Genomic DNA, 15,032 nt, shown 5'->3' on the forward strand with positions numbered 1-15,032 from the left:
GATTTTCTAAAGAAATTTTTCTTCTCAATTGTAAGTCATTTCTAACTCGTTTATTTTAATCTTTAACATCTTTTCACATGATTTCAACTCAAAATCAAAGGTTTTCATGGGGGAAATTGTGTGTTTTGGGTAAAACCTAGATTTTTCAAATTTTAGGGATTTGTACCTCGATTTGAGATTCGATTTCAAAACAAATTATATATTTGGGTTCATGGGGGAAGGGTAATCGGGTTTTGGTTCGAAACTCGGGTTTTGACCATGTGGGCTCAGGGGAAATTTTTGACTTTTTGGGAAAAACCTTAGGAAACTTATTTTCATGCATTAGAATTGATTCATTTAGCATGTATTGATGTAATTAAGTAACTTGTGGCTAGATACAAGTGATTTGGTGGTGTAATCAAGAGGTAAAGCGATAGTTGAGACTTGAATTGTGTTTGTGCCATCGAGGTAAGTTTTGCTCTAACCTTAGCTTGAGGGATTAGGAGTTGTGTCTAATTTGCTACGTGTTATTTGTTTAGTACGACGTATATGCATGGTGACGAGTATCTATACGTTAGTGTCAAGCATGCCCATGAGTCTTATATTATGATTATTATGACTCCGTTTGTATTGTTCATGCCTTTTGTGATGATTTCTATTGTTGAGTAAAGTTTGTGGAAGTAATACAGGTATTTGAGTATTGAAGAGCGTTGGCTAAACTCGTATAATGAATTGTGGAAGTATAATTGGCATTTAACCCATATAGAGCATTGGCACAAGTTGTGAAGTGAGTTGTAAAGTAAAAGTGAAAAAGAGAAAAAACTTATTATATTGTCTCCCTTGCCGGGATGTTGTTGCTTTTAGTGTTATCTCCCTTGCCGGGATGTTGATGCTTTTGATATTGTTTGCCGGGATTTTATTGAAATTTTATTCATTTCCTTTCCTTATTAGTTGTGATTGTTGTTTGGGTGAGGAAGAGTATTAAAGCATGAAGGGTGATGCCGTGTATTGTTTTGGTGAGAGAGTGTTAAAGCATGAAGGGTGATACCGTGTATGATTTGTGAGGAAGAGTGTAAAGAATGAAGGGTGATGTCGCGATGCACAATGTACAATTCCGTGCCGATTATATTGATTCTATGGTGAGGACGAGAGTAAAAGCACGAAGGGTGATGCCGTGAAGTTTATATTGATTCGTATAGTGAGGACGAGGGTAAAAGCACGAAGGGTGATGCCGTGCACTTGTTTGATTCCTGGTTCTTGTTGAAAATTTAGATATGGTGTTCCTCGTATTTACTTGCTGCCTTCTTATTCTTAATTGATGTTTCCCCCTCCCATTTTTAACTGTACATTCCGATTTCAGCTTTCCATTGTATATGATTTAACTGCACAAGTTTGTTTGGTAGTTTGGTCCTAGCCTCGTCACTACTTCACTGAGGTTAGGCTAGGCATTTACCATCACATGGGGTCGGTTGTGCTAATACTACACTATGCACTGTATGCAGATCTCAGTGCAGCAACTTTTGGACCTTAGCTTGGGTGGCTGCCTTCAGTCCACACGGAGATCCAAGGTAGTCCTACAGGCGTCCGTAGGCCCTGACGTCTCCCTCTATCCCTTCATCTTGTTTCATTTATGTATTTCAGAAACAGTGTATTACTTATTTTCAGACTTTGTTTGTAGTATTCCTAGATTGTCTGTGAAGTGTGACACCAGTTCTGGGTAGTAAATGGTTTTATGGTTTCTTCCGCTTGTTTAAATTCCGCTGTTTGCAAACTGATATTTCATAATTGTTAAAGGATTAAAAATGGGAAAATAGGTAAATTGTTCAAACGTTTGGCTTGCCTAGCTTTCATTAGTAGGTGCCATCACGACTCCTGAGGGTGGGAAATTCGGGTCGTGACAAAAACTCTCCAAAACTTCAAGCCCTAATCCCAACTTCACCCAAAATTCCCCACTAATTTCATGATTAGGTAGTGAAAAAATCATCACAAACACAATAAATAAGACCCAAGTAGCTTACCTAACTGAAACCCCTTGATTCCCTCTTGAAATCACTACTCGGAGCTCCAAAATCGCACAAAAATGGTGAAGAAATGGCTGAAAATTGCGAAGGGGCCTTTTTATACATTCTGCCCAGCACTTTCGCACCTGCGGCCCATTTCATGCATCTGCGGACCGCTTATGCTGTCAAGATTACTGCATCTGTTGTTTCCACTTAAGTCACAAGGACCGCATATGCGCCAAGGCACCGCACCTACGGTCCTGCAGATGCGTCCAAATAATCGCACCCACGTTTTTTCTCATGAAGGCCAAACTTGCATATGTGATCTCCTCATCGCTTCTGCGGCCTCGCACCTGCGGTCCCTAATCCGCAGGTTCAGAAATGATAGGAACAGCAAAATCTGCAGCACAACTCAAGTTCCAAACATCCCGTCAACCACTCAAAACCATCCCGAGGCCCTCGGGACCTCAAACAAACATACCAACAAGTCACATGTCACCATTCAAACTTATTCCAACCTTCAGAACACTCAAAACAACATCAAATCACCCTCAGATTCAAGCTTAAGGACTTAAAAATTCTCAAAATCTACCAACAATGACAAACCTTATCAAATCACCTCCGAATGACTTGAAATTTTGCACACACGTCACATATAACATTAAGGACATACTCCTATTTCTGGAATTCCATTCTGACCCCGATATCAAGATTTCCACTACCGACCGGAAACTCTAAATCCAACTTCGCCAAATCAAGCCTAATTCTACCACGAACCTCTAAATTACATACCGGACGTGCTCCCAAGTCCAAAATCACCTAGCAGACCTAACCAAATCATAAAAATCCAAATGCGAGATCGAGTACTAAAAAGTCAAAACTGGGCCAAACCTTTCAAATTTAAAGCTTTAAGTTGAGAATCATTCTTCCATATCTATTCTGATTAACCTGAAAACCAAAACTGACAATTTACATAAGTCATAATGCATCATACGGGCCAAGTCATGCCCGAGAACTGGAGAGCATAGTTCAAATGCTCAAAATGACCGGTTGATTCGTTACATCCTCCCCCACTTAAACATACGTTCGTACTCGAACGTGCCCAGAGTTGTTCCGAAAATCATCAAATTGTTGTATATCCTTACCATGCATACACCCGGGGGTGATCCCACATCACCCTATGCCATGTAGGCCCGATATCATAACATAACTAAGATCTCACAATCTAACCTAACCCATTAACCATAAATCAAATTTCCACTTCCGAAATTATATATAAGGTCAGAATCACACATCTACACTCTGAATAAGTCTAAAAGAGATGTATCAAACCATATCTGTAGCCCAAGATGTAATCACATGGTATCACACATAACTCAATCATTCGTAGCGATAACTTCTAATCACAACAGCTGTTCAAAACAACTGAATACCGATAATAAACCTCTTATGAATTAAAGCCTCATTCCGACACTTTTGTATACTGCCAATGATGAATGAAACACGCAACAAGTCATAACGTTTCCCCAGATCAACCATTCATGAAGCTTCCTCTCTTTTGGCAAGGACCATAGTAAGTTTTTAAGTCGAATCCTAATATTATCCTTCCAACATGCTGAAATCGAATCCGATAGTATTCATTCTAGATCTCAATGACCTCATCTCATCCAACACGACTACTCTAATGACATGACACATCAATACAATCTAGATCCACAACCCGTGCGACCCGCGCACCAATAAGCAACAGTCCAAATGTACTCAAATCATGGAAAAATGACTCAATGAGAGAGTTGTACCACAAGCTCACCAGTACCACCACCACACAATGTTGAGAACCCAACACATATCGTAGAACTAGAACACTTGAATATAACTTGAAGGACCATATCTCTACATAACTTTGCTGCAATGCGCGACCATATCTAAACACTGGTCCACATGAAACACCTCAAGTCACCATGCTCTAAATCAACAACCACGCGCAATTTGATATCTAGTACCAACAGTGAATCACCATAACCACGAAGAGACAAATGACATAACACCACACGAAAACATGAAAGAACATAACTAATACACCATCCACTAAGCAATACCGAATACTCTTCCCGCTCAAATTCCGCTATAAGATCCCAATAGAATCGCACCATATGTGCATATAACTAACAATCACAACTCCTTGCAATACAGAAGGTTAACTCATATATCACTCCAGAATGCGAATAAGCTCACAAACAATCGAATCGACACATCCCTCAACAATAGCAACTCGGAGTCAACAAATCTGACTCAATGCATAACACACATCCATATTGGCCTACCAATGAACCCCTTATCAAGGAGTTCCTGAAGCTGCTCCTTCAACTCCTTTAACTCCGCCGGTTCCATACGATACGGTGCCCGACACCAAATCAATACCGAAATCAACAACCCTATTCGGCGGCATGACCGACAGTAGGAAACACATCCGGAAAAATCCCTCACCATCGAAACTGAATCAATGGTAAGAGTGTCACGACCCTAAACCCATACCTGGTCGTGATGGCACCTCTCGTGAAGACAACGCCAGCCGACACAAACCACCAAATAAATTAACAGATAATGATTCATAATTAAGTCATTAATAATGATAAATCCCGTAATAGAGTGAAATATATCAACTGCAGAAACAAACACAGCCTGACATCGGGGTGTCACCAGTCATGAGCATCTAACATAAGTCAAAGAGTATGAAAGAGTTTATACAGTCTATTATAGAACTAGAACAAGGGAAGTAAAATAGGAGGGAGAAACACTGGGCTGCGAACGCCGAGCAGCTACCTAGTGGACTCCAAATAGCCAGCTGGGAGAAATCAACCCTCACTGGCGGGACTCAAAGCTCCTGAATCTGCACACAGAGTGTATAGAGTAAAGTGAGTACTCCAACTTAGTGAGTAATAAAAATAAATGAAGACTGACCGATAAGAAAACACGTAAAACACAGCAAAATGCTACAAGAGGTAGTGTAAAACCAATACAATGCAATAAAATGGTGAAATCTTATAAAAACACCTTAGTTCAGTATAAACTTCTTTAAAATACCTTTTTAACAGTTAAACAAGTAAATGAAAAGCAGCGAGAACAGATAAACACATAAAATTAGCCTCTTGGGCACAATATGACAGAATCAGCCCCTCAGGCAATAACATGGAACAACACTAGACCCTCAGGCTATATCACATATCACACTAGGTACCTGCACTCACTGGGGTGTACAGACTCGGGAGGGGCCCCTTATGGCCCAAGCGCAATAACAAGCCATCTCGTGGAATAATCAATAGGCTCTCGGCCTGATATCAAGCCACCTTGAGGCGTACAACTCAGGCCATCGGCCTCATAATCATAATTAGTACAACACTATTGCGGCATGCAGCCCGATCCCATAATGATCCTCACAACACATGCCCTCGGCCCTACTCAGTCAGAAATCTCTAAAAGCCACTCGGGCACAGTAAAATATGATGCCCAGCCCCAAAATATCATTTAAGATGTCAAAATAGAGTAAACATGGCCGAGTTATAGAAACACTAAAATATAGCATGACTGAGTATAAGTATAAAGTCAAAACAGTGAGGAAATAGTAGTAAAAATCCCCTAAGAGTCCAAAACAGTTGGCACGAGGCCCAAATATGGCATTCAACCCAAAAAATGATGATAGCAAACAATTTTCAATCAAATACGCGGTAAAAAAGTCATTCGGGATGGACTAAGTCACAATCCCCAATGGTGCACAACCCCACGCTCGTCATCTACCATGCGTGTCACCTCAACATAGCACAACGATGTGAAATCCAGGGTTTAATACCCTCAGGACAACATTTACAATCACTACTCACCTTTATCCGATCCGAACTCTAGCCCGCGATGCCCTTGCCTCTCGAATCGACCTCCGAATGCTCCAAATCTAACCAAAATCAGTGCAAACCCATCAAAATATTCTAAGGGAATAAAGACCACTTGAAAGAAACAAATTATAGCACAAATCCCAAAATTGGCCAAATTTGGCCCCCGGGCCCACGTCTCTGAATCCGATAAATATTACATCAATAGACTCCTTATCACTCCCCGAGTTCATTCATATCAAAAGCAACAACATCCAACCACAAACGACTCCTCAAATCTCAAATTCTAGGTCTCCAATTACAAGCTCTACTTCTTCAATATTTAGGTTTAAATTCTACAAATTCCATGATTAATTAGGTAGAATTCACCTTAGGATTGAGTATTAAGTCCATAAATCTTACCTCCAAGTGTTCCCCCTTGATTCCCTCTTCAATCCCCTTCAAAAAGCTTCAAAATCGCCCAAAAATGGAGGAACTTAGGCTAAAACTCACGGAATAGGTCTTTTAAACCATTCTGCCCAGTTATTTTAATTCATTCTTCGCGAACGCGGTCAACGCCTTGCGTTCGCAAAGAACAAACTTAAGTTGACCAGAAATTCCTCTTATGCGAACGCGACCACCCTTCACGAACGCGATGCCTCAGCAACTCAACCCTTCGCGGATGCGGCATCACCCTCGCGAACGCGATTACCAACAAGCTCAACCCTTTGCGATCGCAGGACACTCCTTCGCGAAAGCGAAGGACAACTTCACAGCTTCCCATCCTATTCTTTCGCGAACGCGAAGAACAACTGTCTGCAACATCAACAACAGATTTTCTGCAATTTTGTCCAACTTGAAATGGTCCGTTTAACCACCCGAAACTCACCTGAGGCCCTCGAGACCTCAACCAAACATGCCAACATATCCCATAGCATGATTCAAACTTGTTCCAACCTTCGGAACGCTCAAAACAACATCAAAACACCAAATTTGCATCGGATTCAAGCCTAAGAACTCTAAAAACTTCCAAATTCTTCTTTCGATAAAAAAGTCTATCAAACCACGCCCGAATGACCTGAAATTTTGCACAGACGTCCCAAATGACACAATTGACCTACTACAACTCCTGAAATTCCATTCTGACCCCTATATCAAAATCTCACCTATCAACCAGAAAATGCCAAAATTCCAATTTTGCCAATTCAAGCCTAAATCTACTCCGTACCTCCAAAACACATTCCGATCATGCTCCTAAGTCCTAAATAACCTCCTGAAGTTATCCGAACAATTGGAACTTAAATCCGAGACCTTTAAGACATAAGTCAACCGGTTTCCAATTTAAGCTTACTCAAAAGAGACTAAGTCTCTCAAACCTTACCAAAACCTCTCCGAACCCGAGCCAACCAACCCAATAACACAAAATACAGTTGAACAAGGCATTAAGAAGCAGAAATGGGGGAAACTTAGCGGTAACTCATGAAACGACCGGCCGGGTTGTTACATCCTCCCCCTCTTAAACAAACGTTCATCCTTGAACGAGTCAAGAAACATACCTGAAGCGTCAAATAGGTGAGGATATCTGCTCCGCATCTCCCGCTCGGTTTCCCAAGTAGCCTCCTCCACAGGCCAACCTCTCCGCTGCACTTTCACTGAAGGTATATACTTTGACCTCAACTTTCGAACTTGACGCTCCAAAATAGCTACTAGCTCCACATCATAAGTCAAATCATCATCTAACTGAACCACGCTGAAATCCAGAACATGAGACGGATCCCCAATATACTTCCTGTCGCTCCCCTCTTTTTCCCTTCCGTCGGAGAGGAATCCGGTTTTCGACATTCATGGGGTGTAATGACTCATTTCCTTTTGGGATTTGGGTATTTTGAAGAGTCGCCACCTTACAATTTTTAGGTGCGTTAGGGCACCTACAGGGTTCATTTCAAACTATGTTTGATAACCAAAGACAGGGTAAGGGCTTGAAATTATCCCGGGGGAAGGTGTTAGGCACCTCTCAGGATCCACTAGTGTGGTGCCCGGCCAGACAGTTTTTGTGAATTTGTGCATTAGCAAATAGACAAATAGGTCTCAAATAATAGGGGATTTAAATGTTTTGAAAACGATTAATGAGAGCAAGGTTTTTGAAAAGCGTTATTATCTAAGCATGCTTATAAAGGTAAAGGGGTTTCCTAGGTTTGTTTGTAATATGGATCATATCAATACAATACACGGTATGACACTCTTCAAAAGAGGGATACACGTGGTATTAACGCACCAGTCATCAAATCCATATCTACCATTCCCACCCCGTGAAGGTATTAAAGCGCGGATTGGTCTCTACCTCTATTGCATGTTGTTACCCGTCCCGTTCCTATCAGTCCCGGAGGAATTTAGGACAACTATTTCTATAAGAGAGAAGTTTTAGGCTGAAACTTAGGTTTAAAGGTAAAAATGCTAAGGCGACATACAAAAACACGTAGGACTGCATTTAGCAGGGGAACATATAAATAATTAGAAGGCTCATGTATACCTCCGCAAACGATAATAAATAGCATGACTTAAACACAGTTAAGGTCTGAATTTTAAAAATTCTAAAGTAGGGTTTGAGTCAGAACCAGATTCATTATATAACTCAGAAAAGAAGTCTGAATCAGGCCTACCTGCTAGTTGTAGCAGTTGGTGATTAAACAAAGGCAGTTCTAATTTTATTCAAGCAATTACCTAAGGCTTGCCTAGGCGTAATAGTGATGCCATATGAGCATGATATCTATATTGATTAGAAATGCAGTAGAGCAGTGATTAATTTAAAACTGACAACTTGATATCCTATAGACATGCTTTCTAATGGTATTAACTTAAGGTAGTGTTTGAAAACTTTTTAAAGAAGCGGCAGATTAATTAACTAATCCAATTCAAAATAAACATCGTGAACTAAGCGACTTCTCCAACTAAACTAGTTTTAAGTTTTATAGGCATGATTTCTATTATAACTACTTAGATCCTATAGGTATGGTATCTAAGTATTAAAAACTGACTTTGAACCTATAGGCATGCTTTCTAGGGAGACGAATCTGAATACATGTTGTAATGAAATCTGAACATCAATTACTTTACGCCTTATAGGCATGATATCTAATTATAAAGCTGATTTTAACCCCATAGGCATGATTTCTATTATTAAGCCATTTAGATCCTATAGACATGGTTTCTAATTGTGTGAAAGTAAAGCATGCAGAATTCATTTAAAAACAGAGCAGATCCTATAGGCATGTTATCTAACAGACCATATCTGAAAAATAGACCCTATAGGCATGTTATCTACCCAATTTACCCACAATATACAACTACCCACCTTTTTTCACTAATCACCCCGATAATTGTTTACAAATTATTACAGACCAAATGATTGAATTACAAAAGAAGTGCAGAAATAAGAAATTACAACCAAAGGAAGCCCGATCTTGACTTCCTCTCTATGTTATGTAATGAACCACTTCAATACCAATATTTCATAGCCTTTCTCATATCTGGGTATGTCAAAGTTCCCTAAGGACCTCAAGGGATCCTGGCCAGTGCTCACACCCAAATTTGTATATCCAAACAGAATTAGTGCAGTGTGGAAGGGCCAACTCTTATGTGTCCAAGTTCGGAGGGAGCTCAAGGGTACCAAGGCAAGGATCACACAAGATGGGCAAAACCTAGATTCTAGGAATAGGTGAGAGTTCTTGACTAGGTTGGAAAAAGAGTTCGTTTAAAACTGAGTTGAATGTAATCAATAACAAAGGCAATTTGAAAGCAGTTGTAATAATAAAACTCAAAACTCAAACAAAAAGAATTAGTAGTCACACAAGGGGGGTCAAGGGATTTTGGGAATACACTTCTCTGTAAGCGCATAACCCCAGCAGGGGTCTATTTTGGACATGCACAACAATAGCTAATGCTGGCATGGTCACCAACCAGCCAAAAGAACACAAACACATAGAGGGGATATGGGGGTTTGGGATTTACAAGATATTAATTACACAACAAGTGTCTTCCATAGTATGTTTCAAAACACACATAGGGGAAGCATTAATCTAAGGGGGAAGGGAACATATTACAGCATGCTAAAAATGTAACTTGACCGCAGAACCATAAACAGGAGTAGACGAGAATAAGGGAAACTGAAACAACTAAACAAGCATGTTGTTGTTGAGGCCTTAAAAATTAACTAGGACATACCAGTAGAGAAAGCAAGGCGCAGAAAAGTAAAGTAAGCATGATTCCACAATCTAGCCTTGGCTTTTAGCCGGCTAGAGAAGGAATAACACAAGTAGTAATAGAGAAAGAGAGTTTTGAGTGTAAGTGCGTTTTTGAACTCAATTGTTCGTGTGTTTGAAAGAAGGGAGGGTAGGGTGATTATAGTTTTGAAAACGAGTGAAGAATAAGGTATCCAGTAAAGTTTCAACTCAAACAAGGAAATAACCACAATCAGAATCAATTGATAGAACTACTCCCCTTTAATGAAGAGATTACTACTCAAACAGATACTAATAGGGTTAATTAAGGAAAGAAATCGGTTTGAGACAGATTGACTATTGGCATATAAAGGGGAGTAAAAGTATGAAGTAAATAATTGAGTCTAAGTACAAAATATGCTTAGTTTTGTGAAAGGATTCAGCAAGGTAAAACATCACAGTAATTAAGGAAGGGAATCAATCAATTTTAAATAAATGAGTACAAATTACGGTTTATAAGGGAACCATTTGCAATCAATCGTAATATTGAGGAAATCAAGATCAATCAAGAAAGAAACATGATTCTGCACCTTGACGTATAAATAGAACGAACAGAAATATCAGACATGTAAGGCCAAATGCATTGACAAAACAAATAACTGGATACATACAAACATGAAGCGATTACAAGAGTAAGCTAAGGCTCAGTAGTCAAAAAAGAAAAATAGTCAGGGCTCACACGTAGAGCCAAAATGAAGAAACCAGTCCAATAGGTAAAGATAGTCAGAAACAAGTAAAGGTCTCACAGTAACAAGTGAGGAAATCCTTTTAACAAATTAGGGTTTTAACAATAGTCGAGTTTAAGAGATGATAAGAACTTATAATCAGATAAGTCAAACAAAGAAAAGAGAGTCAGAAACAAAGAACTTAATCGAACAAGTATACATTCAAACAAACCGTTTCAGAACCCGGATAAGACCAAAAAATACCTAGGGTTTTCAACGTGATGAATCAAACAGAAGGAAAGCATAACCAAGTCGTTTGAACATAGTAAAAATCATGAAACAACACCAAAAAATCAGAAAAGAGATCTTTTAAAAGAGGTTAACAGAAAACCCTAATCGTTGAAAAAAGAAGAGTCATTTTTGAAAGAAAATCGAAGAACATTCGAGAGAACACTTAAGAAGTTCATGATAAGCACAGATCTAGGATAGATCTGAAAGAAAATTAAAAAAAACTCTTAGAGCTAGGGTTTCAGAGAACCCAGAGAGAGTGAGAAAGACTTTGAAAAGTTAATCTAGCCGGAAAAGTCAAGGATCTGACTTGAACAACCATGGATGGCCGGAAGAAGGCCATAGATAGAAGTTGAACCAAGACTAGACTATATCCCTTTGAGATTTGTCCATGGAATCACGAAAATAGGTAGCCAGCAGGCATAGGAAATGAGTACACGCCTCAAATCGACATGGGAGCCCATGAATTAGGTAGGGATTGCAAGGGATTAGGGTGGAATTTGGTGGCGGTGGCTAGGGTTTATGTGAGGTTGCAGAGAGAATTGAGAGGAGAGGGATTCAAAGGCGGTAGGGGGTGAGAAATGAGTTAGGGTAAGGGCTCGTTTAGGTTTATTTTACGAAGGGTGAATGGGGACCGTTGATCTGAATGATCAATGGTCCAGATTAAATGGGGTAGGTGGGGATCAGGGTTTGGGTTAGCTAAAATTGGGCTAGGGTCAGGTATAATTCAAAATTGGGCTGGGGAATTGGGGTTCAATTTAGGCTAGAATTGAAATACAAATGGGCTATTATTTGAATAGCCAATTTTCCGGTTTTTTAATTATAAAAAATAGTAAATAAATTTTTGAAAATAAATTGAAAGTGCAAAAATGATTCACAACATGTAAATAACAATTTAAAAATATAGGGATTAATTTTATGAATATAAAGCACAATTAAATCTTAAAAGGCTAATATTGTAATTATATGCAATTAGCTTTTTAAAAATACTAAATAAAATAGTAAAAATATGTAAAAATTACCTTTGCCATATTTTGCATAAGTATAAAAATCCAATAAATGAATCATCAAAAATAATAATTTTGAACATAATTATTGGGATTTTATGGATGAAAAGGGAAATAAATCGATTTAAAACCTTTTTAAAAAAATTATGGAAAAATAATAAAATATTTGGACATGCTTATGTATGCATTTATATGCTATTTTGAAAGTATTTTGCATATTGCAAATATATAGGGAAAAACTGGTTATCAACAGCTGCCTCTCTTTATCCAGGAAGGATGACAGAGTTATCGGGTAAAGACATGATGGTCAATTTTGACCAAGCGAAATGGTTTGAAGAAGATTTAGGCTGCAACCTAGCTTCCGAGCTGCCTACATATCCCTGATTTTATAGGAATCATGTTGTATGTAGTTCAGGATTCGTCGGCGGAGTATGCTAATGGACACTTTTCGAGAACGGACGCAATATCCAGGGAAGGGTGAGTGACAGTTTTTGGGGGATGATTAAGGCTTGATATGGCTGTGGGGACTGGAGTGGGATCGCTCCTGCCGGGATGGCCGTTTCTCGCTGTTTTACCTACAATGAAACTATACAAGCGTATTTTGTGCATAAATTTAAACATGATGCAAATTTCCGTTGGACTATGAATGTTGTCTTTAGACGGTTAGGATGACGTCTTTGGACCATGACGTCCTGGTCAATGAAGTGTATGATGAAGGATTCTCATGCCATGAAATGATGCTCTCGGGCTATGAGGATGGTGCCTCCGAACTATGATGCCTTCGAATAATGATATGCAAAAGATCGAAAGAGATCCTCAGGCCATGACATGGTGTTCTCAGGCTATGAAGATGGTGCCTCCGAACGATGACGCCTTCGAATGAGTTAGCGATATTTTAGCCCAAGAAAGATGTAGTAGCATGATGCAGACAAGACAGAGCTTAGTCTTGCGAATTGAAGGGTAGAGTTTAGCCCGTATGAAAAGCGAAATAAATAGTGCTTGGGATATTGCTTATTTTCGAAGAAAATGGGAGGCAGAGCTCAGCCTCGGAAGGAAAAATGATAGCCTTATGCAAAGATGCGAATGCAGATAGAGGTAGAGCTTAACCTCGGAAGGCAGAACGGTAGCCTTATGCAGAAATGCATATGGAGACAACATTTAGTCTCGGAAGGCAGAATGGTAGCCTTATGCAATGCAAATGCATATGGAGACAGCGTTTAGTCTCGGGAGGTAGAATGGTAGCCTTATGCAGATCGGAAGGCAGAATAGTAGCCTTATGCAGATCGGAAGGCAGAATAGTAGCCTTATGCAATGCAGATGCAAATGGAGACAACGTTTAGTCTCGGAAGGCAGAATGGTAGCCTTATGCAGATCGGAAGGCAGAATAGTAGCCTTATGCAATGTAGATATAGATGGAGAGAACATTTAGTCTCGGAAGGCAGAAAGGTAGCCTTATGCAAGAATGCAGATGGAGACAGTGTTTAGTCTCGGAAGGCAGAAAGTTAGCCTTATGCAGATCAGAAGGTAGAATAGTAGCCTTATGCAAGAATGCAGATGGAGACATCGTTTAGTCTCAGAAGGCAGAATGGTAGCCTTGTGCAAAACGAAATAACGAATGATAGTAGAGTTTTCTTAGCTGATAGCGGATTGCAATATTGTGATTACTGAGAGCATTGTGATAGATGGAACATCACTGGTGTGTGCGGATAGCAAATGTTGGTAAGTGCAACGGTTCTAAGAGTTGCATTCTTGAATAATGTTTGTCCCATGGGTGTGTAGTATGTTTGATGATTTTCACAATCCTAGTGTCTGCATCCAAAGAAAAATCATGAGTTTTGTAAGGGGGAAGGTCAGTTCGTATCCCCGCTAGCTTTGCTTGACTTGCTCGGCTTTGATCTAGTGATACTTTCTATATCATTGGGGTAGCATTGCTAAACAAAATAGTTTCGATAATAAACATGCATGATTTGTAAAAGTATGACATAAGTGTATAATTAAAAATAGCTTTTAGATAAACCGATGGCTGTGACATGGTTCGGGATATTGCAACCTCTCTTGCTACAGAATTTTGAGGGTCCTCCTCAAAATTCTTCCCCAGTTTAATGGTTTGATGCTTCTGACTGTTACTTGCACGACGATCGGCTAAAATTACTTTGGAATTTTGAGGATCCTCCTCAAAATTCTGCCCCAGTTTCCAATTGCGGGGGAACATGAAAATTTTATTAAATTGTGACCGAACCCATAGGGATGCCTATGTATCCCCTCTTAAAAGGGAATCAAGTCAGGCGTAGTTCAATTTATATCATATAAGGGAAGCATAAAAATTACACATAGTAACGTTTGACTGCATCTGAATTAATCGGCTTTGGCCAGATTTCTCCGTCCATTTCTACAAGTATGAGGGCTCCTCCTGTTAGAACCTGGTGAACCATGTATGGACCCTGCCAGTTGGAAGAGAACTTCCCTTTGGCTTCGTCTTGATGCGGAAAAATTTTCTTTAACACCAGCTACGCTAGTGTTAACTATCTTGGCTTGACTCTTTTGTTGAAGGCTCTTGACATTCTGTTCTGATAGAGTTGACCATGGAAAAATTGCATTCATTCTCTTTCCGTCTATAATAGCTAGTTGCTCATAACGACTTTTTACCCACTCCGCATCATCGAGTTCAGCTTCTTGTATGATCCTTGGGGAAGGAATTTCTACCTTAGCGGGAATGACAGCCTCTGTACCATAAACCAGCATATAAGGGGTTGCTCCGGTTGATGTCCGGACTGTGGTGCGATACCCTAATAGAGCAAATGACAACTTCTCGTGCCGTTGTTTATGCTTTTCTATAATTTTCCTCAATATCTTCTTGATATTCTTGTTGGCGGCTTCTATAGCTCCATTCATTTGAGGCCTGTAGGATGTGGAATTCTTGTGTCTGATCTTGAAAGTTTTGCACATATATTTC

At 39.6% G+C, this 15,032-nt stretch overlaps 1 protein-coding gene across 1 annotated transcript; it reads right to left on the minus strand.

Moving 5' to 3' along the window:
- Positions 1 to 2,899: 2,899 nt before the first annotated feature.
- LOC138875089 (uncharacterized) lies at positions 2,900 to 14,971 on the minus strand. The gene is made up of 2 exons (XM_070153909.1): positions 14,520 to 14,971; positions 2,900 to 2,927 (listed from the first exon to the last, which is right to left on the minus strand). The coding sequence occupies exons 1-2, from the start codon at positions 14,969 to 14,971 to the stop codon at positions 2,900 to 2,902; spliced, it is 480 nt and encodes a 159-aa protein (XP_070010010.1).
- Between the last annotated feature and the right edge of the window lie 61 nt (positions 14,972 to 15,032).

Source organism: Nicotiana sylvestris, chromosome 8 (assembly GCF_000393655.2).
Source record: "Nicotiana sylvestris chromosome 8, ASM39365v2, whole genome shotgun sequence".
NCBI classification, from domain to species: domain Eukaryota; kingdom Viridiplantae; phylum Streptophyta; class Magnoliopsida; order Solanales; family Solanaceae; genus Nicotiana; species Nicotiana sylvestris.